The sequence below is a fragment of the Lynx canadensis genome, chromosome X, assembly GCF_007474595.2.
Source record: "Lynx canadensis isolate LIC74 chromosome X, mLynCan4.pri.v2, whole genome shotgun sequence".
Lineage (NCBI taxonomy): Eukaryota > Metazoa > Chordata > Mammalia > Carnivora > Felidae > Lynx > Lynx canadensis.
Window position 1 is genome coordinate 39,020,734 of NC_044321.2, and position 25,874 is coordinate 39,046,607.

Here is a 25,874-nt window from a genome sequence, read left to right on the forward strand (position 1 = left end):
AGCTGTAGTATATCCCTTTACATAGATGTACTGTAACTAATTTAACTATTTCCCCCTTGAGGGATAGTTACAAATGATGTTATTATGAATACCACTGTCTATAAGAATCATTAGTTTCATTTTTAACATTCTCTTCTAACTGTCCGGCATTAATTTATTACCAAGGCACTGTAGATTGGCTTCATTTATATGTATTATAGAAATCCAAAAATTCTGAAGAAAGAAAAATTCCAGCTGGTTTTTAAAGATGCATTAAGTATGCCATGAGCATGTTGGATTTATTTCATGAATTCAAGGATGATTCAGTGTAAGGAAATCTGTTAACAAAACAAAAATCAATGTGAGGAAAACTAACTGTATTGTGGGGAAGGAAGAAAGATTTTTTAAAAGAAATTAACAATGTGAAAAGGAAAGCACAACTTAAACCTAATTAATAGGTCATAACCTTAGTACTCTCCAAAAATTGAGAAGATAGATAATCCACTAGGTAAATTTGATCAAGGGAATAACAGAAAGCACATGTGCAAAATAAGATAACCATGGAAACAGAAGAAATCAGAACTATTATACAAGACTACTGAACAAGTGAATTTGAAAATTAAATGAAATGGACTACTTTCCAGGGAAATACAGATTAGCAAAATTGACGTCGTTAGAGTTAGAAAGTTATAAAAAATCAATCTCTACAAAAGAAATAGGAAAAATTAAGTAATGCCTTACAGAAAGCACCATGGCCAGATGGTTTTACAGGGGAATTCTAAGCCTTTAAAGACCACATACTGGGGCGCCTGGGTGGCGCAGTCGGTTGAGCATCCGACTTCAGCCAGGTCACGATCTCGCGGTCCGTGAGTTCGAGCCCCGCGTCAGGCTCTGGGCTGATGGCTCGGAGCCCGGAGCCTGTTTCCAATTCTGTGTCTCCCTCTCTCTGCCCCTCCCCCGTTCATGCTCTGTCTCTCTCTGTCCCCAAGAGAAATAAACGTTGAAAAAAAAAAATTTGAAACAAAACAAAAAAAAAAAAAAAGACCACATACTTTTAATGCTTTATAGGTCATTCCAGATCATTGGAAATAAGAAACTTCCTCATTTCTTTTCTTTTATTCTTTGTATTTTTTTTTAAACGGGGAGAAGCTTTTAGCAGTTTTTAATCTGACTTGAATGACACTTGTGTTTGATAATAGAGTCCTTTCTGCACTTAATGATTCTATAGCATATTTAAAAATATATAATGGAAACAAAATCCTTGATTCTAAAAATTAACTACAGATCGTAGTGCTTTTGTATCATCTTTTTTTCTATTGTAAAATATAGGACATAATTTTTACCGGTTTAGCCATTTTTACGTGTATCATGTCATTAAGTACATTCACATTGTTGTGCAGCTCTTACTACCATTCATCTCCACAACTTTTTCATCATCCCAGACTGAACCTGTACCCGTATTCAGCAATAAGTCCTCATTCCTCACTCCACTCAGCCCGTGACTATTACTCTATTTTCTGTCTCTGTGAGTTTAACTACTGCATGTAAGTGGAATCATACAGTATTTATTCTTTTGTGCCTTGTGCATTTCATTTAGCACGATATCTTTCACATTTGTACATGTTGTAGCATGTACGAGAACTTAACTCCTCTTTAAGGCTGCATAACATTTCATTGTGTGTACACACCACATTCTGTTTATCCATTCATCTGTTGATGGACACTTGTGTGGCTTCTGCCTTTTGGCTGTTGTTGATAATGCAGCTGTGAACATGAGTGTGCAAATATCTGTTTGAGTCCCTGCTCTTAATTCTTCTTGATACATAGTTAGAAGTGAAATTACTAGACCATGTGATAAGTCTTTTAAATTTTTTGAGGAACCATCATACTGTTTTTTCCCTTTTTGAAGCAAATGTAACATCAATACCTGAACCTGATGAAAACAGTACAAAAAAGAGGCAATATCCAGACTAATATCACTAATGAATCTTGGTGTAAAAGTACTAAATAGAAGTTTAGTAAACAAAGCCATTACCTCATTAAACAGATAATATACTATGACCGAGTGGTATTCATTCCAAGAATGCAAGATTGAATATTAGAAAATCCATTAGTATCAGGCATCATAATAATAGAACTAAAGGTAAAATCAGATTGCTAACGCCATAGGTGCTGAAGACAAGCTTTTGACAAATTCAGTGACGTTTCCTAATTAAAAAAACTGTCCAAGTTGGAAATAGGAATTGAGTGCTATTTTTTTTTATCATGGTAAAATTCATATACTTTAGTGCCCAAATTAGTATCTCACTTCAGGGAAACACTAGAGACATTTTCGCAAAAATTAGGAACAAGGCAAAGATTCCTACTATCTCTATTACTCCTCGTTATTGAACTATAGGTGTTAGCTAGTACAGTTAGACAAGAAAAATCAATTAGAGGCACAAATTAACATGAAGAAATTAATAACCTTCAACGACAGCATAATGTTAGAAAACATTCCCACTTGAGTATCAGCAAAGTAATTAAATATTTCACAATAAACTTAAAAGACATACTGTGACTCAGCATAAAGATCTTGATTCTTCCTATGTTTATAAATATAACACAACATCAATAAAAAGTACTAACAAGCTTTTAAGGACTTTGGTAAGTTGATAATATGCTAGAATAGCCAGGAGAAGACTGCGGGGAAATTGTACAGGTTATACTGACTCTACTAGACAGTAAGATATACGATAAAACCTGTGTAATTCAAAGTGAGGCACTGGCATGTGAATAGACAGACCAGTGAAATATAGAAAGACCAGGAATACATCCAGGTACATAGAGAAATCAAGTGCTTGAGAAAGGTAATATCTTAAATTTCTGGGGCTAAGGTGGGTTTATTCATAAATGGATCAGGGACAACTAGGTAGCCATTTGTAAAAATATAAAATTAGACCCATGACCCAAGCTGTTCAAAAAAAGAAACTAGAAATGAATAGGGTCAAATGTAAAAAATTTTGTACAAGTAAGTACTAGAAGTGAACATGAACTGTTCTTCAATCTTGATTTAGGAAAAGGCTTTCTAACTATGATCATTCTTTTTGTTTTCTCTGCATTTTGGGCCAGTCAGTTTGAACAATATAAAAATAAGTTCTGCACGACAAAAAAAAAATACATAAATTCGAAGGAGACCTAGAGACTAGGAGAGAATGTTTGCAACATATGCCATGGACAAGGGGCTAATGCTCCTAATATATAACAAACTTAAAATTGGAAGGACAAAGGAATGAAAACCCAATAGGAAAATGGGAAAAAAGACACGAGTAGACACTTCACAGAAAATCTATAACAAGGTCGTTAAACATATGGCAAAGTGGTCAGATTCACTCAGAGAAATGCGAATTAAAACAACACTGAAATATAATTCTCACATATCAGATTGGCGAAAATTATAAGTGGCTATGGGGAAACAGGCACTCTCATGCGTTGTGGTAATACAAACTGGTATGACCCATCTGGAACAGCATTTGGCAATCTAACCAAGCTGTATATGCACCTTTTGACTCAACAGCCTCACCTCTAGGAATCTACCTTTAAAATATACCTCCAAAACTCTGAAAATATATAGGCACCAGGATGTTGATCGGAGCGTTGTTTGTAATCACAAAATCTTGGAAACAACTCAAAGGCCCATTCATGGGAGAATGTTTGTATAAACTTTGGTACATTCGGGTAGTGGAGTTGCATGTAGAAAAGCATGAGGAAGAACTATGTGGATCACGACGTGGAGTGGTTTCCAGAATATACTACCGTGTGGGAAAAAAAAGAAAAGTGTAAAAGAGTATAATACATAACCCTTTGTGGGAGAAAATACACATAGTAAAGCCAAGTATACATGTGCCGTTTGTGCAGAAGCCATACTGAATGGATAAACGAGAAACAGAGGAGATTGGTTACCCGGTGGAAGTGGTTGTGAATGAGGGAGCAGAGATGAGGACGAAGTGGAACTTCTCAAGTGTATACTTTTTGCATAGCTCTAACTCTGAGAACCTGGTGATGTTTCTCATACCCCAAAATTAGTTGAATAATTGAGACCAACCAGATGTGAGGTAGCCCGAAACAGAATGCAGGCAGGAACAAATAAAACTAACCAATGAATAACATAAGTTTAGTGAAGGGGGTGGAGATGAAAAGAACTAACCTCAGTAACTTTAGAGAATAGTATTTTGACTATAGTGTAAAGCTGGAGACAAGAACTGTAAACAGATCCCCTACTACAATTACTTTCTCACAGTGGCACGGATTAGGAGTTCTGTAACAGTTTTATGTAAATATTAGGAACAAGCAAATAAGTAAGTGTATTGTGGATAACGAGAGCCAGGGTTTTCACTGTCAGAGCTTACAAATCAGGAAAGGCAAGGCGAGACTGAACTCTAGTGTTGGGTTGTAATTGGAGGTATCAGTACAAATATATGGGTATTTAGGAGTATGGATAGTTGGATAGAAATACAAGCTTGTGCGTGTGTGCATAAATATGTCTTCTAGCTCTGCTTACTGGGAGGGCTTGGAGGCAGTGACCCATCTCAGCAGCGGTATGACTACATTAGCACCCAGATCTTCGTTTCTAAATACTATACTTAAATAAAAGGAACCAGGGATTCTTCAGGAAAAGTAGGTGATTCCAGGGTTTAGGCAAGGAAATTACAAGAGGAGCTCTAGAATATTTTACGGTGCCAAAAAGGAAGGAAGTGCTTAAAAAATGATGGGGGCGTGTGGAAAGAACACAGGAGTCAACTTAAGGGGATGGAGTTCCTAATCAGCAAATCTGACACAAGTTTAGAAACTAATTATGATAATGAGATATAAGATACAGAATAAAATATATTTGTTCATACTGAAATGAATAACTATATAAGTAAATGAATATAAATGAATTTATATTTATATATATTTGATTTTATTTGTATTCATTTACAAATGAACATAAGTTGAAAATAAATGCAAGAGGGGGGACACTTCTTTTTTTTTTTTTAATGTTTATTTTTGAGAGAGAGTGAGAGCGCGAGCGGGGGAGGGGCAGAGAGAGAGGGAGACACAGAATCCGAAGCAGGCTCCAGGCTCTGAGCTGTCAACACAGGGCCCTATGTGGGGCTGGACCTCCTGAACAGTGAGATCATGGCCTGAGCCAAAGTCAGACGCTTAACCGACTGAGCCACCCAGGTGTTCAGGACACTTCTTATTGTAGAATTTCAATTAATGAATGAGGAATGATGAGTATCTCTTCACAAGATGCTTACTGATTTCAAAGGGACATTTTTCAAAGTAACTAGCCAGTACCTTTTGTAAGTGTCAAGGTACTGAAAATCAAAAACGGGAGATCTGTTCCAGACTGGAGAAAAGTAAGGAGACATGCTACCTGAACATAGTGTGGGATCTTGGACCAGAAAAAGGACAGTATAATGGGAAAGTTGGTGAAATTGGAATAAATTATATAGTCAGTAGTATTTTATTATTGTTAATTTTGTCAGTCTTTTCATGTGTTTTGAAGCTCTTATTGTCATGTCATCCTGATGTCCTTTATCATTATGAAATACTCCTTTATCTCTGGTAATAATCTTTGCCCTGAAGCCTACTTTGATCTGAATTGGGTCACTTGAGCTTTCTAATGCTTAGTGTTTGCATGGTGTCTTTTTCATCCTTTTATTTCAACCTTCTTGTGTCTTTATATGTAATGTCCACCTCTTAATAGTGTATTTTTGGCTCTTTTCTAAATCTTTTCTGGACATGTCTTGTTTGTTTAGAGTGTCTAGTCCGTTATATTTAATTTGGCTGTTAGTTTTTTTGTTGTATCTTTGTATTTTGTTGTTTTTCTCTGGCTGTTTTCAGAGTTCTCTTTCCATTTGGTTTTTAAGAATTTGACGATGAAGTGCCCAGGGTTGTTTTTTTTCTTATTTATACTACTTGTGGTTTTCTTAGTCTTTTGGATATAGTATTAGATGTCTTTCATCAGTTCTGGAAAGCTCTCAGCCATTATGTCTTATCTTTTCTGCCCTATTCCTCTCTTCTTCTAGAACTCCAATTACATGTATGGTAGACAATCTGTTATTGCCTCATGTATCTTTGGATGGCCTTTAAAGTCTCCAATCTGCTATTCACTCTATCCAGTCATTTGTTTTTTTTATTTCAGATATTTTTCAGTTTTAGGGTTTCTTTTTGTTTTTTTTTTCTGTGCTCTAATTTCCTGCCCATTCATGCATTATGGTTATAGTTCCCTTATTGTCTCTGAATGTTGTTAAAATAGCTGCTTTAAAATTATTTGCACATTTCATCATCTGAGTAATGTCATGGCTGATTTTCATCAATTTCCTTTCCTTTTGAACATGGATAAAATGTTCCTGATTCTTCGTAGGTCTGGTAATTTTATCCTGGATATCATGAATAATACATTGTGGAGTGACTTTGTTATATTTTTCTGAAGAGTGATGTTTTTGTTTTATATTAGCCAGTTAATCTTGAGCAAGTCACACTGTAAACTTGGCCACTCCTGTGGTGGACAGCGGCTGAAATCTCTCTTTCATTCTGTCAGGCTGCTGGACATCTACTGTGTTCGTGCATGTTCAGCAGTCAACAAGAGATTTAGGTAGAGTTTTAATTGCAGAATTTGGTGTTCTTTTTCTTTCCCTCTCTCCTTCCTGGGATTTCTCCTCTCACTTCCAGCTTTTGTGATAGCTTCAAAGTGTCTCCACTGATTCTTCAAACTAGTAAGATTGCTGGTTTCTTTTGAGTTCTAGCCCAGGCACCAATTGGCACCTGCCTTCGGATGGAAATCCTAGTTTACTCATCCAGTGTCATGCCCTTTTGCTAAGTCTATCTGGTTTCAGCCTGATTTTGGTTTCTCTCCAGGCTTTCTGACAGTTGACTTTTATATTTTATCCAGAACTTAAAGCCATCTGTGGAACAGCTACTCCAGCATTACCAGAGGAAAAACTTCACTAAACATCTTTAAAGATAAACTCCTCTTGCTTTTCATATGCCATATATAATTGCTACTTAATGTTCTAGTGTATGCATCCATCATATTTTGTGTTTTTACTCCCTAGTGACATGGACCTAGGTTGTCCCTGAATTCCTGATACTGTGAACAGTACCATTTAGAACATTACCTGTGGAAAGGTTTCTTTGGCATCTTTGTCCCAAGAGTAAGCTTGCTGGATTGTAGTGTATCTGCATGCCTGTTTGCACACCTAATTTCATGCGTGAATCCTCTTCCAGCAGGGCGCACATACACATCCCCAACTTTGGATTTACCCAGCTTTCTTATGTTTGCCATTCTGATGGGTAGATGGTGGTATCTCATTTAAACTTGCACTTCTAGAGATGTACACTTGTTCACATGGTTTTCACATTTTCTGTGTTGGTTTGTGTCCATTGCCTGATTTTCTGCTATGTGGTTCAAACCAGATCTTTACTTCTCTCATGATTTGTGTTGTTTTGGCCATGTCAGATAAGTTCTTTACAGTCTCAAGGACATATTCCTGCCAGTATATGATATGAGGTAGAAATCCAACTTTGATTCTCAGTATGATGCAACCAAATTTTCAAGTGTGTCGTGTTTTGTTTTGTTTTTATTATTAGTGTTTAGAAATATGTTTTAGCATACCATTGGAAGGAATTGACCTGAATAACTTGGTCCTTATCTTGTATTAATTGTCTAAATGACTTTTTGAGATCAGATTAATATTTAGGGGGAACTAATTTAACTGATGAATAAAAGTTTATGTAATAACTTCTGTTAATCTCAGTGGCCAATTCTTTCAGATCTTTCCTGTGTTGACGTACTGTATTCATGTAGTTCCTTATTTGTTTCCGTACTTCTTTGCTTATCTCATTTGATCTTTAGAACAACTCCAGATAGAAAGATTAGGTATTAACTCTGTTTTATGGATGTTGAATCTTTGTTTAAGTGATTTGCCTGAGGCTCCTACACCTGGTTTCGGATTTCTACCTCCTCCGTGTTTTGTTTTTGTTTTTTTTTTTTGAGAAGCATTTGTTTGCTCAGGCAGCCATGTACTATTGCTGATAATGCATAATAGCCACTTCAATTCATTGTTCTGCTGAGTATGTTTTAAAGGTAATATTTATGAGATTTTCTTTTATTGGCTTATCCCTTTTTTCCTCCCTCCCCTTTTTCTTGGAGGAGTTGTCTTAAGCTTTATGACAGTAGTAGTAATGGGTTTTAGTCACACACATACTTTTTGAGGAGAGGAGTGTGCATAAATGGTTTTATTTAGAAATTTGCCAATGGAACCTTAAATGTTGTGAACATTGTTAGACTATGAGAGTTTTGGTATCTTTAAAGCCATACATATTATAAATTTTTTCATAGGCTATATACCAGTAACTATCCTTTCAACTTAGATTTTAACCGCTTTTGCACTTAGATTTTTTAAAGCAGTCTTGGCATATGTTCTGTTGATGTTAAGTTGCTTGGGAACTTGGTGTTTCTAGGCAGATCATAACACTGGGAGGTAGAGTACTTCTCTAGCTTCATCAGTGTTCCTAAATAAAGTTGAAATTATTTGTTATTGAATAAGTTGAGATTATTTTAACAATTGAGATTTGGCAGATTCTTAAAAGGGCCTATTTTAATACTTTATTGTATCGAATGTTTTACTGGTGTTAATTGCTCTGAAACATGGCCTGTCCACAACTGTCTGGTGTAAAAGGAACGCTCAGTAATGGAACTAGCCTTTTTTCTTTCGGTTGGCTTAAGAAATATGCTAAAGTATCAGTATTATGTAGTAAATCTTAATATATGAGCAAATTCTTTAAAGATAATGCTTTTATTTTTCTTTGAATCCCTTTTTTTCTGCTTTTTAGAGGAAGTATCATTCTGCAAAGGAAGCTTATGAACAACTTTTGCAGACGGAAAACCTTTCTGCACAAGTAAAGGCAACTGTCTTACAACAGTTAGGTATGTAATGTGTACTATAAATATTTCTCTTTATGATTTTTCCGTGTCAGAGATGGCAGATATGTGGCTCATGTATTCTATTCTCTTTTCCTTCCTTTACCCAGAGTTGATAGAATTAACTCGAACCCAGCATATTTCCCCTTTCAGCCAAGCATTGTCCATCTCACGGTCCATCTCATTACGGTTCTTCAGTGCAGTTGGTCCTTTTAAATTCTTAGAATTATTCTCTAGTACTTAACCCATGGGTGAGGGGGATTGAGTACTTCCTTTGTGCCAGATATGCTTAGCACTGAATGAAGTTAAGTGATTTGTGTAGAGTCACTTAGTGGTTGGTGAGCTTGCTTTCTTAGCCCTATCAATAATATTAACTAAAACATTTCATCGAAAAGTTGTGCAACATCTAATGGTATAGTTTTTGTACACATGTAATTCTTTTCTGATGTTGAAGAAATGTAGCCATTTGGATGACACGTTAGTGTCACTCTGACCAAGAAGATAGTGATTGAGTTCTCCACGTTTAATTTTGTTGCTTAGTTATTAGGTCATGTTTCTTATCTGTATATGGTGCTTGGGTCCCCCCCTCCCCCTAGCTTTTGTTTATTTGTTTTTGGTCTGGGCAAATAATTTATTCTTAATTTTTAACCAACATTGTAGTAATATGAATGTTTTCATAATGTGACTATTTTTACATAATTTTAAAATTACTTAAGCCTAGATTTTATCACTGATCTTCATGATATTGATATGTATCCTATGATTAATTATATAAAATAAACACATTACCTTAGTATAAAACTTTTGTTTCTAGGTTTGTTTTTAATCTCTGGTTAGAATTTTACTTGTGTTATCCATACTTTTAAGAATTATAGAAGTATTTGAATATTTGTTTTTAATAAGTTTACAGACCGTGTTTGAGTAGTGTGAATTCATATCTTCAAATTAAAACAAGTTTATTAGTATAGTAAAGAAAGATTTTGTGCAGTTCTTAAGTAAAAAGAACAAAGTGATGCCTTTATCATAAGACAGCTTACTCATTCAGCTAATACTTGAATATGAGCTGTTTTGTTAATCCACACTATTTATAATCAAGTTTTTGTGCATTTCAGCTGCAGTGAGGAATGTGTCAATAGTAAAAATGCATACACCTTTTAAATTTAAGACATAGATTGAAATAGTTTTGGTCTAGTTACGTGTGAATCACTTGTCCTCTTTGGCATTGGCTTACCATATTTCGAAGTATAGAAGTATAATAAACTTTTTGTGCTTTTGAAAGGAAAAACACTTCTCCTAATTAAGTCTAATTTATGCCTGTGTATCAATCCTTCCTACTTGCTTGTCACTGCTGCTTCAGCAGCTCCTTTTAGAGCCTGTTTCTCTAGGTTCCATTCTTACTAGTAATAGCAGGAGGTAAGAGGAACAGATGAATAAATGTAAATGTATTATTGACATGTATTTCTGTAAAACATAGTAACGCAGTCCTTGAAATATATTTTGGAGCACAGCAACTATAATAAATGTCAGAAAATGAGGGTCCTTATTTGTTGTATATAATATGGACTATACACAAAGAACAACGCTGATTTTTATGCACTTGAAATGATCCACAGCTGAAATATGACTTCCCCAGCAAATCAAATCAAATTATTCCTGTGTTGTCTTAAAAGTTTTAGAATACAGTATTGCATGATCCAATCTTTTGATAGCTTATATAACTATTATTTAATAAAAATTGTGCATATTTAAGGTGTACAACATGATGTTTTGGTACATCGTGAAATGATTAGTATTGTCGAGCTAATCAACATATCCATCTCTGCACATAGTTACTATTTGTGTGTGGTGGGAGCATCTAAAACCTACTCTCTTGGCAAAATTCTATTAATATATTAGAGTATTATTAACTATAATCATTCTGCTATGCATTACTCTCTAGACTTACTCCTGCTACATAACTGTAACTTGTACCCTTGGACCAGTTTCTCCCCATTTCCCCTACCTCCCCATTCCTGAACCATCGGTCTACTGTCTGCTTCTAGATATTCAACTTTTTGAGATTCTACATATAATTGAGATTCTGCACAATCTATATTTATTGATTAAACATTTGTGGTACCCATTTTAAACCATTTTTATTTGCACCATTTGAATATACTTAGACTTGGGTTTTATTTTTAAATAATTGTCAAATGCTGTACAGTTTTTATTTTAGATAAGTTATTAATATATGTGACCATTGCCAGTGAGATAGGGTTGTATGTGGGTGTTGTACTCTGAGCTATCATTGATTAAATCATCTTATATGTACTCCTTGGAAATAAACAATGGGTTAATAGACTGTCTTGGAGAGTCTTAAAATGCACATAAAATTTTACATGGAACAGTGAATTTTTATATTCTTTGTTTCATAACTTGGAATTTTTTCAAACACCAAAATTAGAAAAGAAGAACTGTAGTTTGTAATCTAAGTGTTAAGTCAGTACTTAAAATCGTTTTGGTTTCTCTGGAATAAAGTTCTTTATAGGTTTGACTGTACCTTCCTGTGAGAAACAGACTTCCTTATGGTCAGAATTGGCAGTTCTAAATTTTGGGAATGTGTGTGCTGAAGTAAATGAATAAATTGAAAAAAAAAATTTTTACTTATGTGTTTTCTGTTTGGTATTCTTAAAAACTGAAGAACAATTAAGTCATCTATGTAAATATTTTTAATCATTTACTGTAGGTTGGATGCATCACACTGTGGATCTTCTGGGAGATAAAGCCACCAAGGAAAGCTATGCTATTCAGTATCTCCAAAAGTCCTTGGAAGCAGATCCTAATTCTGGCCAGTCCTGGTATTTCCTCGGAAGGTGAGACTTAGCAGACACTTACACTATGCTTTTGTTTATTCCAGCTAAGAGATTGGAATTATGAGCTATATAATTTTGTTTATATTTATATTTGTTTGTTTATATTTATAGCTTGATTAGTGTCTTTTCCTTTTTAAATATATTGTCGCAAAGATTTCTGGAAAGTTAAAGCTTCTGAATGTGATAGTTTTTCTCAGCATAATCTGGTCAGCCAGGACATTTATTTTGCTTGCTGGATTTTCATTTGACTTGAATCATTGCTGGCTTTTAAAAATACTTATCAGATAGTAATTCTTCATCCTAGTATTTAAATGCCTGTCCTTCTGATTTCTGTTATTTTTTTTTTATATGTCTGTTGAACAGAACCGAATTAATTTTTCATTCTGCCTGGTGACCACCAGTAGCCAGTGGAACCTTGCTATTTGTAATTTTGATTAATGATATATACATTAGAATGGGCATATTTGATTAATAGTAGGTCTCAAATCAGTTCTACTTGAAATCTCACAGGGAGAAAGTGGATACATTATTATTGGATCTGTTGGAAAGGAGAAGTAACATGTAATGAAAATAGTGTTCTGCAAGTCTGTAAACTTTTCTCTGTACTTTAAATGCCTAAATTGTGCTCACTGATTATCTAAAATATACCTTATGTATGTGTATCTGATAGACTTTTGGTTCCTAACTGGTTTTAGCTTTTATGGTGTGGTGGAAAGATCAGTGTACTAGCAGCTGGGAGACTTGGATTTAGGTCTTGGCTAGGCTACTGTTTGTAGATCATGGGTGATACAGTTAAACTTTTTGATGCTTCAGTTTTCTTTTAACCTTTTAAATAAGAGGATTATATTAGATCAGTGGTTTTCATTGGGGGCCTATTTTGTCCCATAGGGGACATTTTATAATGTCTGGAGATACTTGGTTATATCACAACCGTGGGGAGCACTGCAAGCATCTAGTGGGATAGCCTCTACGACAAAAGATTACCTGACCCCAAATGTCAGTAGTGCCGAGGTTGAGAAACTCTGGTTATGGATTATCTGTTAGGTATCTTCTCACCCTAAAGGTTTCGATTTTATGATTTCTTTTGAAATTATCCTATTTTGTTTTAATTTTAAGCTCTTTGAGTGAATTTGCCATGTAATCCCATTAAGTTTTAGTATTTTGTATGGTTTCATTTTTCCTTTAAATTTAGCAAAGTGTGTTTGTATGAGGTGGAGTAGTACTAAGATTTTTTAAAAAAGATGTTTGATTAGTCATTAATAATGTACAACAAGAGTTGGCTGGGAAAGTACCTATTTTTAGCAGAAATTTTCTAATACCTTCCAAGTCCTAGAAAATCATCTAATTTGGGTTGCTCACTAAAAAGCTTGAGAGTCCAAACTTTGTTTTTCTCTTTCACTGAATGAAGATATTTGGGGGCAGAGACTGGAACCTACCATCTTTGTATACTGTCGACTAGCAGAGCGGCTATTGAGTGAATGCAGTAAATGAACTAACTGAACACCATTTGCTTTTCGAGCTAACACCATCGCTGCTGTTTAGTGTTGCACAGTGGGATGCTTCATACAGGGACTGGAAAGGAGATGGAGTACTGGGAAGTAGGGACTGCCTAGACTTTGTCTCTAGTGTTAACGTTTACATACGAAAATTTCTTTTTATACAGGTTAAAAGGCATGTGTAGTACCAATTATTTTCATTTTGACCTAAGATGAAGAATAGTAGCGGCTCAGTCAGTTAAGCGTCCGACTTTGGCTCGGGTCATGATCTTGTGGTTCATGAGTTTGAGCCCCTTGTCGGGCTCTGTGCTAACAGCTCAGAGCCTGGAGCCTGCTTTGGATTCTCTCTCTCTCTCTCTCTCTCTCTCTCTCTCTCTCTCTCTCTCTCTCAAAAATGAATAAACATTAAAAAAATTTTTTTTTAAGTTCTTAAAGCTCTGAATAAAGACCTCAGGTGTCAGTAAGCAACTTTGGGATTTGATGACCCTAATATTCTACGGCTTTTTATTACTTATGTTCACATTCAGATCTGTGTTGAAGATGTCCTTTGGCATGTGTATATCATAATAAAGGTGTAATGTGGTAATGCTCTCATAGTAGTACTAATCATTGGCAGTGTTATCACAGAACTATAGAATGTTAGAGCTAGGAGGGACCAGGGAGGTCACCTGCTTCACTCTGTAAACCCTGTTATTTTACAGATGTAGAAATAGAGTTCAGAGGAGTGAAATGGTTTATCTAAGGTTACAGTCACACAGGTAACTAAATCAGAACAGGAACTAGAGCCTAGGTTCACGTATTGCTTTTTCAAAGACACAGGGCTGTCTCAGGGGCACTTAGTTAAGTTTTGCTAGAGGAAAAGTGGTTGGTGGTTGGACTGGGACATCTGTAGTTGGGCACATTGGTTTTCTACTTTTCACTTTGTAGGAATGGAATGTGAAAACATGAGTTTTGGGAATTACTGCTTATTCCTCCCAGTGGTTAGGTAAATTTATCTATAAATCCTGAGATTTGGCTTTGATTTAACAACATCAAACAGAACGTGTTTTCTACTATCTGTTAAGGATTCCCTTTCTTTGTGGTGTCTGTCCCTACATGGCGTTGTTCATAACTTCTCCTGAAGTTATTAACAAACTTTGTGGAAGTTTGCGGGTGCTCTCTGACATTGCCTTCTCTCAGTCACTGACATTTCTTATTACCCAATCCACAAGATTAGTTATCCTTAGGCTTATTTTAACGTCTCCCTTGTAGGTGTCCTATATATATATTTTTAACATTTATTCATTTTTCGAGAGACAGAGCGTGAGTGGGGGAGGGGGAGAGAGAGAGGGAGAGAGGGAGAGGGAGAGGGAGAGGGAGAGGGAGAGGGAGGGAGACAGAATCCGGAGCAGGCTCCAGGCTCCGAGCTATCAGCACAGAGCCCGACATGGGGCTCGAACCACGGACGGCTAGATCATGACCTGAGCTGAAGTCGGTCGCCCAACCGACTGAGCCGCCCAGGTGGCCCAGGTGTCCTGTATTCTTAAACCCTCTCTTCTATATGGATGAATTCCAAATCTAGATTTCTACATTTTGAGGTATTAAATTTCAGGACCACATCTCTTACTCTTTACCTAACATTATCTATTTTAGTGTTCTCATCTCACGTCAAAGTAAGCATATTTCAAAGCTCATTCATCATATTCTTTTCCAAACCCAGCTCTTCTCCTTTTATTTTTGTCAATGATGTCACCATTTCTTTTTTAACTCTCTTTGATCAGGCTTAAAAACTAAGTTATAAGCCCCTGCTATGAATATCTAATCAGTCAGTCACAAAAGTCCTTATATCTTTTGGTTTACTATATTTCTCCCTTCTTTTTCTTTCTTTCCATTTTCGTTATTTTCACCCCAATTTTGGCCTGTTCCAAACCAGTGAGTATAGCTGCCCTTTTTACTGTCCATAATTTATTTTTCTTTCAGTTTATCTCTACACATTGCTAGCAGATTACTATTCCTATAAAGTGCTTTCATGGTGCCATTTCCCTTGTTAGAAGAACAAAAACTTCAGGGTAACCTCGGGCTGGATTTATAATTCTATACTATTTGTGCTATCTTATGTACATTAAGTTTTGGTTATACTGCCTAAACAACATTTAAAAAAAATATTTTTAATGTTTATTTATTTTTGAGACACAGAGACAGAGTATGAGCAAGGGAGGGGCAGAGAGAGGGAGACACAGAATCTGAAATCTGAAGCAGGCTCCAGGCTCTGAGCTGTCAGCACACAGCCCGATGCGGGGCTCAAACCCACGAACTGCGAGATCATGACCTGAGCCAAAGTCGGATGCTTAACCGACTGAACCACCCAGGCACCTCCCAAACAACATTTTAAAATGCCCTCTTTCATCTTCTCTGTCTGAATCAGGCGTTCCCAGACTTCTGGATTGCAGGAATCAGCAAAATTTCCAAGAATAATTATGAGGATCTAAATATTTAATTTGGGCAAGTGAAAACATTTAAGATATTTTTGCCATTTAGTCAGCCAGTAGTATTTCAAAATAAGTCAGTTACAGTATAAGTATTAATTAGTTTAATGGAATATTTATATATATAAGTATATGTTGCTGTGTTTCTATTTTATTTTCGTGGCCATAAATTGCTTTATACTGGCTGATAATTGGGAATCACTGATCTAAACAACATGCCTCTATACTTATTTTAAATTCCTTAGTGTTATCCTTCCTTTTTTGCTTTTCCTAAATCCTGTAGTGTGTATTGTGGTGTCTTCTACCCTAAATTCTCAGACCAGAGAATTGCCTGTGACAGACATTCGATATGGCATCATGACATTTGTAATATGTCTTCAGTCCTCAACTAAATTGTAAGCTCCATGAAGACAGACAGGGACTGGGTTTTGTCTTTTCTTTTTTCCTTAGTGCCAAGCACTAAGAAGATAATTTCTGTATTTATAGTTTCAGCTGCTGTTCTGTGTATCCATCAGGTGTATCTGCATTAAGAAGATAACAGGTTCCTCTCTCTCTCTCAAAAAAAATAAATAAATGTTAAAAAAAAATTACAAAGTGGGGGGGGGTGCCAGGGTGACTCAGTCGGTTAAGTGTTTGACTTCAGCTCAGGGCATGATCTCGCAGTCCATGAGTTTGAGCCCTGCGTTGGGCTCTGCGCTGACAGCTCAGAGCCTGCAGCCTGCTTCAGATTCTGTGTCTCCCTTTCTCTCTGTCCCTCCCCTGCTTGCACTCTGTCTCTCTGTCTCTCTCTCAAAAAACATAAATAAACATTAAAAAAAATTACAAAAAAACCACAGGTCCTTGAAACTTTAATCAGACCTTGCTACCCTTACATGTCATGAAATACCGCACTCACCTTATTATACTGTTTTTGATAGTTAGCTTGATATTGCCTGCATCTTAATGTTTGTGTTTTTTACAAATTACAGAATGGTTGACCTCATAGTCATTACTTAGGAAAGTAGAATTAAAATCAGATTCATCCAGTCTTACCAGAATAGAATGGTTTTCTTGGTTTTTTTAAGTCTATATTCTTTATGTAAGCTATATAAATATACCAAGCTATAGAAGCGGCATGGCAAGTGCATGTGTGAGCGCGCATGCGCGCTTTCAACTCTCAATATAATACTGAAGTAATACGGCCTTTAATTACTTTAATATTGTTCATTAATGTATCATGCTTTAGCACTTACCAGATAGACTATAGTATAGTTTATTGAATGGTTAATTATAATGTACATTATAATTATAATTTTATACACACACACACATTCACAGAAATATGTTAGCTCATTCAGAATTTTAATTTGCTTTGATATATGTAGTCCATTTTTCAGCAGATTAATCAGTATTAATGCAACTGTCTGGATTTTTTTTCCCTCCCCTCTCAGGTGCTATTCAAGTATTGGGAAAGTTCAGGATGCCTTTATATCTTACAGGCAGTCTATTGATAAATCAGAAGCAAGTGCAGATACATGGTGTTCAATAGGGTAAGACTTTATATAAAAATAATGGTGTTATACTCGATACATGACAGTTACATATCACATATAATATACTTGGTGAGGCTGAGTAGTTCTTCTTGGTTGACCTCGTTTGTCCTTAATTTTTCTTTCTAGCGTGCTATATCAGCAGCAAAATCAGCCTATGGATGCTTTACAGGCTTATATTTGTGCTGTACAATTGGACCATGGCCATGCTGCAGCCTGGATGGACCTAGGCACACTCTACGAATCCTGCAACCAGCCTCAGGATGCCATTAAATGCTACTTAAATGCAACCAGAAGCAAAAGTTGTAGTAATACCTCTGCACTTGCAGCACGAATTAAGTATTTACAGGTAAAACTTTTAAATAGCAGTTTTTTAAAGACACATGTTTCCCCATGACACTCAGGCAGGAGGCGGGTGGCTGGAAAGTTTGTCTAGTTGTGTTTTGCTGTCTATAATTTGTTTCCATATTTTGTAAACATACCATAGCTTGTAATATTATTTTACTTTTCATTTTAAGTAAGAGATGCAGTATTTTAAAAGATGCTCTTTTGCACATTTACTGTTGATGTATATTAATTTACATAATTTTTTTCTACGTACTGTCTACATTTTTAAGTTGTCATAGCATTTTAGAGAAAAGAACACAAACACTGTCTTTCACTCTTGCTTGGAGTTTCATGAGAAGACAGCTATGAGAACTTTGAAAACAGAGCTCAGCTTTGTTTGAATTCTCACAAAGGTCTATATTCTGGTTACCCTCTTTATACTTAGTATCTTTCTGAAACCCCAAATTAAGAATCTATTTTCTTTTAAAAACAATTAGTTATAGCATTTAGGAAGATTTAGTGGACTTGCTCTTACTCAAGTAGGCTTGTGTTAAATTTGCTTTTTACATAATTTTTCCTAGGCTCAGTTGTGTAACCTTCCACAAGGTAGTCTACAGAATAAAACTAAATTACTTCCTAGTATTGAGGAGGCGTGGAGCCTACCAATCCCCGCAGAGCTTACCTCCAGGCAGGGTGCCATGAACACAGCACAGCAGGTGAGAAGTTGGGTTATGTTCTGCAGGTACCCAGCTTTAAGGGTTCTTTTCAATCTGTAGTGGTCAAGCGTATTTTACTACGTACAGGAGCCTTTTATTAATGGAAAAGCCTTTGGATTTAATTGTGAAGGGAATCTAGATCGAAATAAAACTCCCTCTGATACGGGAAGAAATTTTGGGGTGCCAATTTAGAACCTTTGTGCATTTTCATGATTTTGAAGGAGATTTCTTAAAATGATGCTGCAGTGGTTTGTTTAATTTTTAAAGCAGTTTTTCAAAGGAAGGTACACATTCCTCCATTGATGATCATTTGATTTTGATTTTCAATAATTGCCATCAGCGATGTCCACATAGCTTTGAAAAGTATGCAGTTTGTAAAGTTTTATAATTTGAAGGAATGAACTAAGAATATATAGAACCCTATTTTTGTCTTCCTTCTGTGATTCTTAGGCATGTAAACCTCATCATGCAAATACTGAACCTGTATTAGGCCTCAGTCAAACACCAATTTCACAGCAGTCCTTGCCACTACACATGATTCCTTCTAGCCAAGTAGATGACCTGTCCAGTCCTGCCAAGAGGAAAAGAACATCTAGTCCAACAAAGGTATATATTTTAGAGAAATAGAAAATCCCAGTCCAAAAGGAATCTCCCAACTGCCCTGAACTCGTGCAGTTTGAATATCTCCTGTCCTTTATTTTAAATCTGTGGACATCAAAAGAGTGAAAGATTTGAGTTTTTCCATCCCAAATTCTTAGCATCCTATTAAATACAGAACATAGGGCTAAATTTGCATTCATCAAGTCATTTTATTCATCTCCCTGCCGTTAAGATCTCAACACACTTTTCATCATCACTTTCTACTGACATTGAGATAAATTTATTATTGGATCTAGTGGACAGTGTGGTGTTTAGGTTAGCCATTTGGGCCATAGTTTAGGGGTGGGCTTTTTCGGGTGGTTGATTAAAGAATCAGTATTTTTTTTTAATTTACGATTTCCCAAATTTATTATGCATGTAAAATTATTTTTAAAAGAATTTAATGTCATAACATTTTTTATATGTAAATATTCCAATTCATAGTCATTTGGCCTTCATGAGTCATTCTTGTGAACTCCGTGGATTTAACCAAATATTCTTTAATTTTTTTTTATCGATTTTCCTCAGAATACTTCTGATAATTGGAGTAGTGGCCATGCAGTGTCACATCCTCCAGTACAGCAACAAGCTCATTCGTGGTGTTTGACACCACAGAAATTACAGGTATGTAAGAGAATGCTTTTGACAGATTGTTTTTCCTCTTGCAAAGGAGTAGAAGAAGTAAGCGTTACAATTTTAAGTATTAATTCAATCAATCCAGTCAAATGCACATAAGTAAAATGAACCCACGTTTGTCAGAGTAGTGGGATAATTAGTTCCTGATTTTCACCTATTTTTGGTTTTATTTTTAAACAGGCAACGTTCACATAGTTCCAAGTGCATCTGTATGGTTATAGGCTCCACGGGGCAAATTCCTACCCACTTAGCTTTTAGCTCCTGCCCGTATCCGCTTAGTTCTCCCTCTAACAGCTAGCCAGTGTTACCAGTTTACCTGTCTTCCCTGAGATATGTTCAGGCTTGCACAAGCAACCATGCATCCTCCTCCTCTCACGCGTTACTCATTTTCTCCTTTTTTATACAAATGGTAGAATGCTCCGCCTATTGATTGTTAACAGTGTATTTTATAGGCCTTTCCTTGTCGGGATGTAAAGAGCTTCTTTGTTGTTTTATGGCCACAGCGTATTTCTTTTTTTTTTTTTTTTTTTTTTTAATTTTCTAATGTTCATTTATTTTTGAGAGACAGAGACACAGCATGAGCGGGGGAGGGGCAGAGAGAGAGGGAGACACAGAATCCGAAGCAGCCTCCAGGCTCTGAGCGCTCAGCGCAGAGCCCGATGTGGGGCTGGAACTCACGGACCGTGAGATCATGACCTGAGCCGAAGTCGGCGCTTCACTGACCGAGCCACCCAGGCGCCCCCGCCATAGCATATTTCTTCCGTAGATGCACACCTTCAGCAGAGCACTGATTTTAGGTAGTCAGGCTGTCTTCACACTTTTCCTGTTCCAAACAGTGGTGCTTTGAGTGTACTTGTCCTAATGCATTGTAAGTGTAAAGAACTTTCTGTGTGAATACTGAAAAATAGAGTATTAATGAGTAAAATTTTATGCCCACTTGTCTCAAATACCACATTGCAGTAAACTTCTTTTGATGCATGTTTATTTCTTAATTTCTCAAACTTCTTAAAGGACTTCATCTCAGGGTTAGTTGCTGTTGGTCAGGAATCCGTATCTTTGACTAGATAGTGGCTCCGCATTGGTCCGGTCGTTTCATGACGAGGTTGCTTAGAATAGTGAGCTTGAGCTGGTTTCTTAGATATGTCTTTGACCGTATTCTCCTTTCTTCTTCTTCTAGCACTTGGAACAGCTCCGTGCAAATAGAAATAACTTAAATCCAGCACAGAAACTGATGCTGGAACAGCTGGAAAGTCAGTTTGTCTTAATGCAGCAACACCAAGTGTGTATAGCATTTTTTTCCCCTAAAATTTGTTAGCGTTTTGAGTACTTTTATTGACTGAAACATTTTAGAGCATGGTCATGCCTGCTTCTTTCTACCAGTATTTGGTGGAATTTAGTAATCTTGCTTCTTAAAATAATAATGGACAGAGAGTTTTAGGAAAAAACAGCTATAAATTTAATTTTGAGCACAAGACTTGGTATTTTATTATTTATTTACATGCTATTTTACCGCTGTTCTGAGGGTTTATTTCTATTATTGAATACTTAACGAGCTGCCCTAAACCGAGATGGGGTTCTTCAGGACTTGTTGAATTTGGAGGATCTGACATACAAATATAATAGAGTGTAAATGGGAGATCCTCTATTTTGTGATTGGGAAAAAGACCTGTAAATTCCACAGTTTTCTTAATTTTCAGCTGCTTTCTTTTGTCGTTACTAAAGGGATGTTTCTTAAAAATAAAACAGATTTCTGCTTTTCTGAGGAAGCTAATCTAAATATGACTGAACACAATTTCTTGTTTTTAAAAAAGTGTGTATTTTTCAGCCTAGAGAAATTAAATGTTAGGGTAAAATCAGAGATTACCCGGTTATATATACTCCTTCATATTTTTGGTCCTCTACCTTATGGCCCACACAAGGAGCGTTTATTTTTCATTTGCCTTTTCACAGATGAGACAAACAGGAGTTGCACAGGTACGATCTACTGGAATTCCTAACGGGCCAACAGCTGACTCATCACTGCCTGCAAACTCCATCTCTGGCCAGCAGCCCCAGCTCGCTCTGACCAGAGTGCCTAGCGTGTCTCAGCCTGGAGTCCGCCCTGCCTGTCCTGGGCAGCCTTTGGCCAACGGACCCTTTTCTACAGGCCATGTTCCCTGTAGCACATCAAGAACGCTGGGGAGTACAGACGCTATTTTGATAGGCAATAATCACATAACGGGAAGTGGAAGTAACGGAAACGTGCCTTACCTGCAGCGAAACGCACTCACTCTACCTCATAACCGCACAAACCTGACCAGCAGCGCAGAGGAGCCGTGGAAAAACCAACTATCTAACTCCACTCAGGTAATAGAAGAGCTAGCTGCTTCGTTGGCTTCTCACATACTAGTTCTTTTTTTTTTTTTTTTTTTTTTTTTGTTTCATGCATTCTGAGAGAAAAAGAAATAGAAGTTTGAGGAACTGTTTTTGTAAGCATTTTATAGTACTGTGATGTTATCAGCTATATTTTGATTGCCAACATACATACACACGTACATAAGTGTATTTTCTTTTCCGTTATAAGATTCTACACCCACACGTGCACGTACACACACACAGTCTTGGAAATTTCCACAGGATAGAGAAAATAGATCATACAGCCCCCCCCCCCCCCCCCCCCCAAAACTTACTGTTTTACTTAGTTCATTTCTACACATATTGCCTACCTAAGATCAGGTACTTATGCTAATAGGTTTTAGGTATTCACTGTGGTGGGAGAAAAAGACCATTAAAGAAGCAGTTACCGTAAATTACTCTGAAGTGTGACTTTGGTGAAAAGTGCTGTCACTGTACCTAGGAGGGCACATAAACCAAGTTGTTAGAGTTTCCAGAAATTGGAGAGTTTGGGAGGGGAGAGGGCTGGTAAAGTGTGCCTAGAGTATAGATTATGAAGAGGGAATGGTGAAATGAGAGGCCGAGGAAGGTAGAGAAAGTTGCCTCATTTTTTTTTTTTTTCTAAGTTTATTTTTGAGAGAGAGAGAGAGCAAGAACACGAGCAGGGGAGGGGCAGAAAGAGAGGGAGACACAGAATCCGAAGCAGACTCCAGGCTCTGAGCTGTCAGCAGAGCCCGACGCGGGGCTCGAACCCATGAGCTGTGAGATCATGACCTGAGCTGAAGTCAGACACTTAACAGACCAAGCCACCCGGTGCCCCGCCTAATTTGTCTTGAAGGCAAAGGAGAACCACTGCAGTTTTCAAAACAGTAATGGATTTCATGAACATTATTTCTATCAAAGATAGATGTGCCATATTTTACTCCGTTCACTGTTAGACATACAATTTCTAAATTTTCACTTCTCAGTATTTGTGCACATCATTTTTCCTGTGTTTTGGGTTGTTTCCATGGAGCGTGTGTTTCAAAATGGAACTGAAGGGTCAAAGAGTAAGCATCCAAAAAAAATGTTGCCAACACACATTGCCAAATTACTTGTACTTTTGTTAGTAAGAAATATTTGACTTATTGCTGGTTAGCCTTATGTTATTGGTAAAACCAAGATAATTTCATTCTTCAAAGACTTTTAAGTTTATTCTTGAAGTACTTTTCTTGGCGGGACCATCTTCTAGAGTGATTAATAGTTATATTTATTCTTAAATGTTGAGCACCTCCCATGTCCATGTCCCGTTCGAGGCTCTGGGGATAAATCCGCCGACACAAGGATATCTTAATTCATGCAGGTAAAAAGACCGTGAACAAGTAAGCATCATATAGAGAATATTAGGTAATGATATGGTGAGTTCTATGGAAAAATGTATTAGGAAGGGGAGCTGGGGCGTCCTAGACATCGGTGGTAGAGGATTCACAGTTGTAAATAGGAAGGTCAGGGAAGGCTTCACGGAAGATGACATTTGAATGAAGACCTGAGAGTTACGGAGTGAGCCTTGAGGGTGTTTGTGATAAGAGTGTTCCAAGTCTCAGGAGCTGGAAGGAGCAATAGGCCCTAGGGTAGGAGTGTGTTTTGCATTTTTGGAGGTAAGTCAAGGTGGTGAGGATGGCTGAGCAGGGCGGGCAGAGGGTAAGAAGGGAGGTACGTATGGTCCAGCTGGCCACGCTGGCCAAGTCCCGTTCAGCCGGGTAGGCTGTTGTAAGGGTATTAGATTTTATTGTGCGTTAAATGGGAAACGGGGTTTTTGAATGGAGGAATGACATGATCTGACTTAGTTTTTAACTAGATCCTCAGGTACTCTGTGGATAGACTAAAGGTGGCAAAGGCAGAAATGATGTGTGTGACCGACTTGGAGATTATTGCTATAATCGAAGTTAAGACAGGGTGGTGCCAGGACCCAGAGTGGCAGCATTAGAAGTGGTCAGCTTTTGGGTTCCTTTGGAAGGCAGAGCTGGTAGGATTAGCTGGTAGAGTTGGGGTGTGAGAGGGAGGAATCAAAGCTGGCCTGGCTCAACTCGAGGGATGGATGCGTCTGGGTGAGATCCCCATGGGGTGTGCATAGATGGAGGAAAGAACTCAAGGTGGCCTGTGAGGTGGTAGGAGATCCAGGAGGATGTGAGTGATTGCCTGGAAGCCAAGTGAAGAAAGTCTTTCGAGGAGGAAAGCGTGATCAAAGTGTAAATCCAGTAGTGCTTCATAGGCCTAGTAAGGTAAGGGCTGGGAACTGACAATCTGAGGTATTTGGTGACATTGTTGGGACCAGGAAACTAAGGGGCACAGGCCAGTCCACCCCACGACCATGACCTGGTTTTTGTTATTGTTTTTGTATTTACATCCCACGAATGAAGAATGGGTTTTTTCATTTTTGAAGTGTTCTTAAAAAGAAAAATGTGTGACAGAGACTATACGGCCCACCAAGCCTAAAATACTTGCTATGTGACACTTTATTTACAGAAAACATTTTGCTGACATTTCAGTGGACTTGGTGGGATCAGAAGCCTAATTGAGGTTGGTCTCAACATAAGTGGAAGGAGAGAACTCGAAAACAATAGATGTAGACAGTCCCAGCACTGACACTTTAAAGTCATGGGGGCTGTGCACTGCACAGTGCCAGGGGCCATATCCCCGTAGACTGTGACGTGAAAAGGAAGGAGAGAAACAGGTGGTAGCAGAAGGGGAAGTGCGATGAAGAGTTGTTTTTTGTTTTAAATTTAAGATGGGAGAAAGCAGAAAGAAACTCAAGGCGGGTGGAAGCTCATGAGCAGGGTTCAGTAGAGAGGGAGAAATTAACGTGGGTCTGAGACAGAGGAGAGAATTGTTAAAGTAGGTGAGAAGGTGGGATGGGGGGCGGGGGGCGGGGGGGCGGTTCTGGGTCGGAGAACCTGAGATTTTTGTTAGGATGCCTGTAGTGCTGAGGTATAATTGGCAGTTAATAAATGGGAACCTCTGTTAGGATTGTAACTTACGAATCTGTTCTTCTTTAAGCACATCCAATTCCTGGTTTGCTTAGTTTTGAGACTTTCAGTGAATACTCTTCAACTCTAGTTTGGGAATTTGCTGTCTTTTAAAAACATAATTCCAGTGAAAGAGCCTTTGGTTTGCAGGCCATGAGGCCTTTGTACATGACTGAATACTGAGTGGTAGAGCGCCCCAGCCTTTGTTTCACAGGTCCTCAAGGCCAGTGTCCGTAGAAGCTTTATAATTTAGATAATGCGGTTGGGAAAGCTGTCTAAAAAAAGGTCGTGGAACTGATTCTAGGTCAGAGGTTTCCCAAATGAGGTTGCTGCATGATCACTGTAGGTAGGGGAGTTCTGTCTCTGGTATTAATATAATTAAAGAGGCTTTTTCAATACTGTCTTCCATAAACTCAAGTTGTAATGAAACCTAGACCGTTGATAGACTTGTATGGTCTGTCTGCCTTTCAGCTTTTGATGACGAGAGGACATAGAGATCCGTATTCATTTACATTACAGTTATGAAGAGTTTATTCAAAGGTACCATTTAAGATACGAAAGTGAAATTATAGTGATCGTTCAGCAAGTACTCTAAAGAATTTATAACCTAACATATTTGATTTGTAGATAGAGATGATGTAATAAAATGGTTAGTTTCTTTTTTTACTTATCTGCATACTGTAATCAGTGTAACTTGTTAAATGATTATCTTCTGAGTAAATATTTGACGATAGATGGAATTTTGACTCAGCCACCCAGACTGTTTCTTGGATAACATTTTAAGTATTGGCATGCTTATAATATTATAGCATTTTTACTTTGTGAAAAGTTTTCATATAACTTAGAGATTTTATCTTTTAACTACTATTTTTGAAGTTTTAGCTGCCTGTTTAAGCATTTAAAA

The 25,874-nt window shown here is 37.2% G+C and overlaps 1 protein-coding gene across 11 annotated transcripts in view; it reads left to right on the forward strand.

The window, feature by feature from the left end:
• The window catches only part of KDM6A (lysine demethylase 6A), a 210,330-nt gene that overhangs the window by 140,378 nt on the left and 44,078 nt on the right, over positions 1–25,874 (forward strand). For 5 of the 11 annotated variants that reach the window (XR_003966785.1, XM_030306234.1, XM_030306230.1 and 2 more), the window contains exons 9-17: positions 8,845–8,938; positions 11,658–11,784; positions 17,176–17,274; positions 17,404–17,623; positions 18,183–18,317; positions 18,768–18,923; positions 19,485–19,580; positions 20,770–20,871; positions 21,543–21,938. Coding sequence is in view for 10 of the 11 variants with exons in the window: in XM_030306234.1 (XP_030162094.1) it covers positions 8,845–8,938; positions 11,658–11,784; positions 17,176–17,274; positions 17,404–17,623; positions 18,183–18,317; positions 18,768–18,923; positions 19,485–19,580; positions 20,770–20,871; positions 21,543–21,938 (1,425 nt within the window). In the remaining variant the exon portion in view is untranslated. The remainder of the gene's footprint in view (positions 1–8,844; positions 8,939–11,657; positions 11,785–17,175; positions 17,275–17,403; positions 17,624–18,182; positions 18,318–18,767; positions 18,924–19,484; positions 19,581–20,769; positions 20,872–21,542; positions 21,939–25,874) is intronic. The other 6 variants (XM_030306228.1, XM_030306229.1, XM_030306227.1 and 3 more) reach the window with 6 other exon arrangements.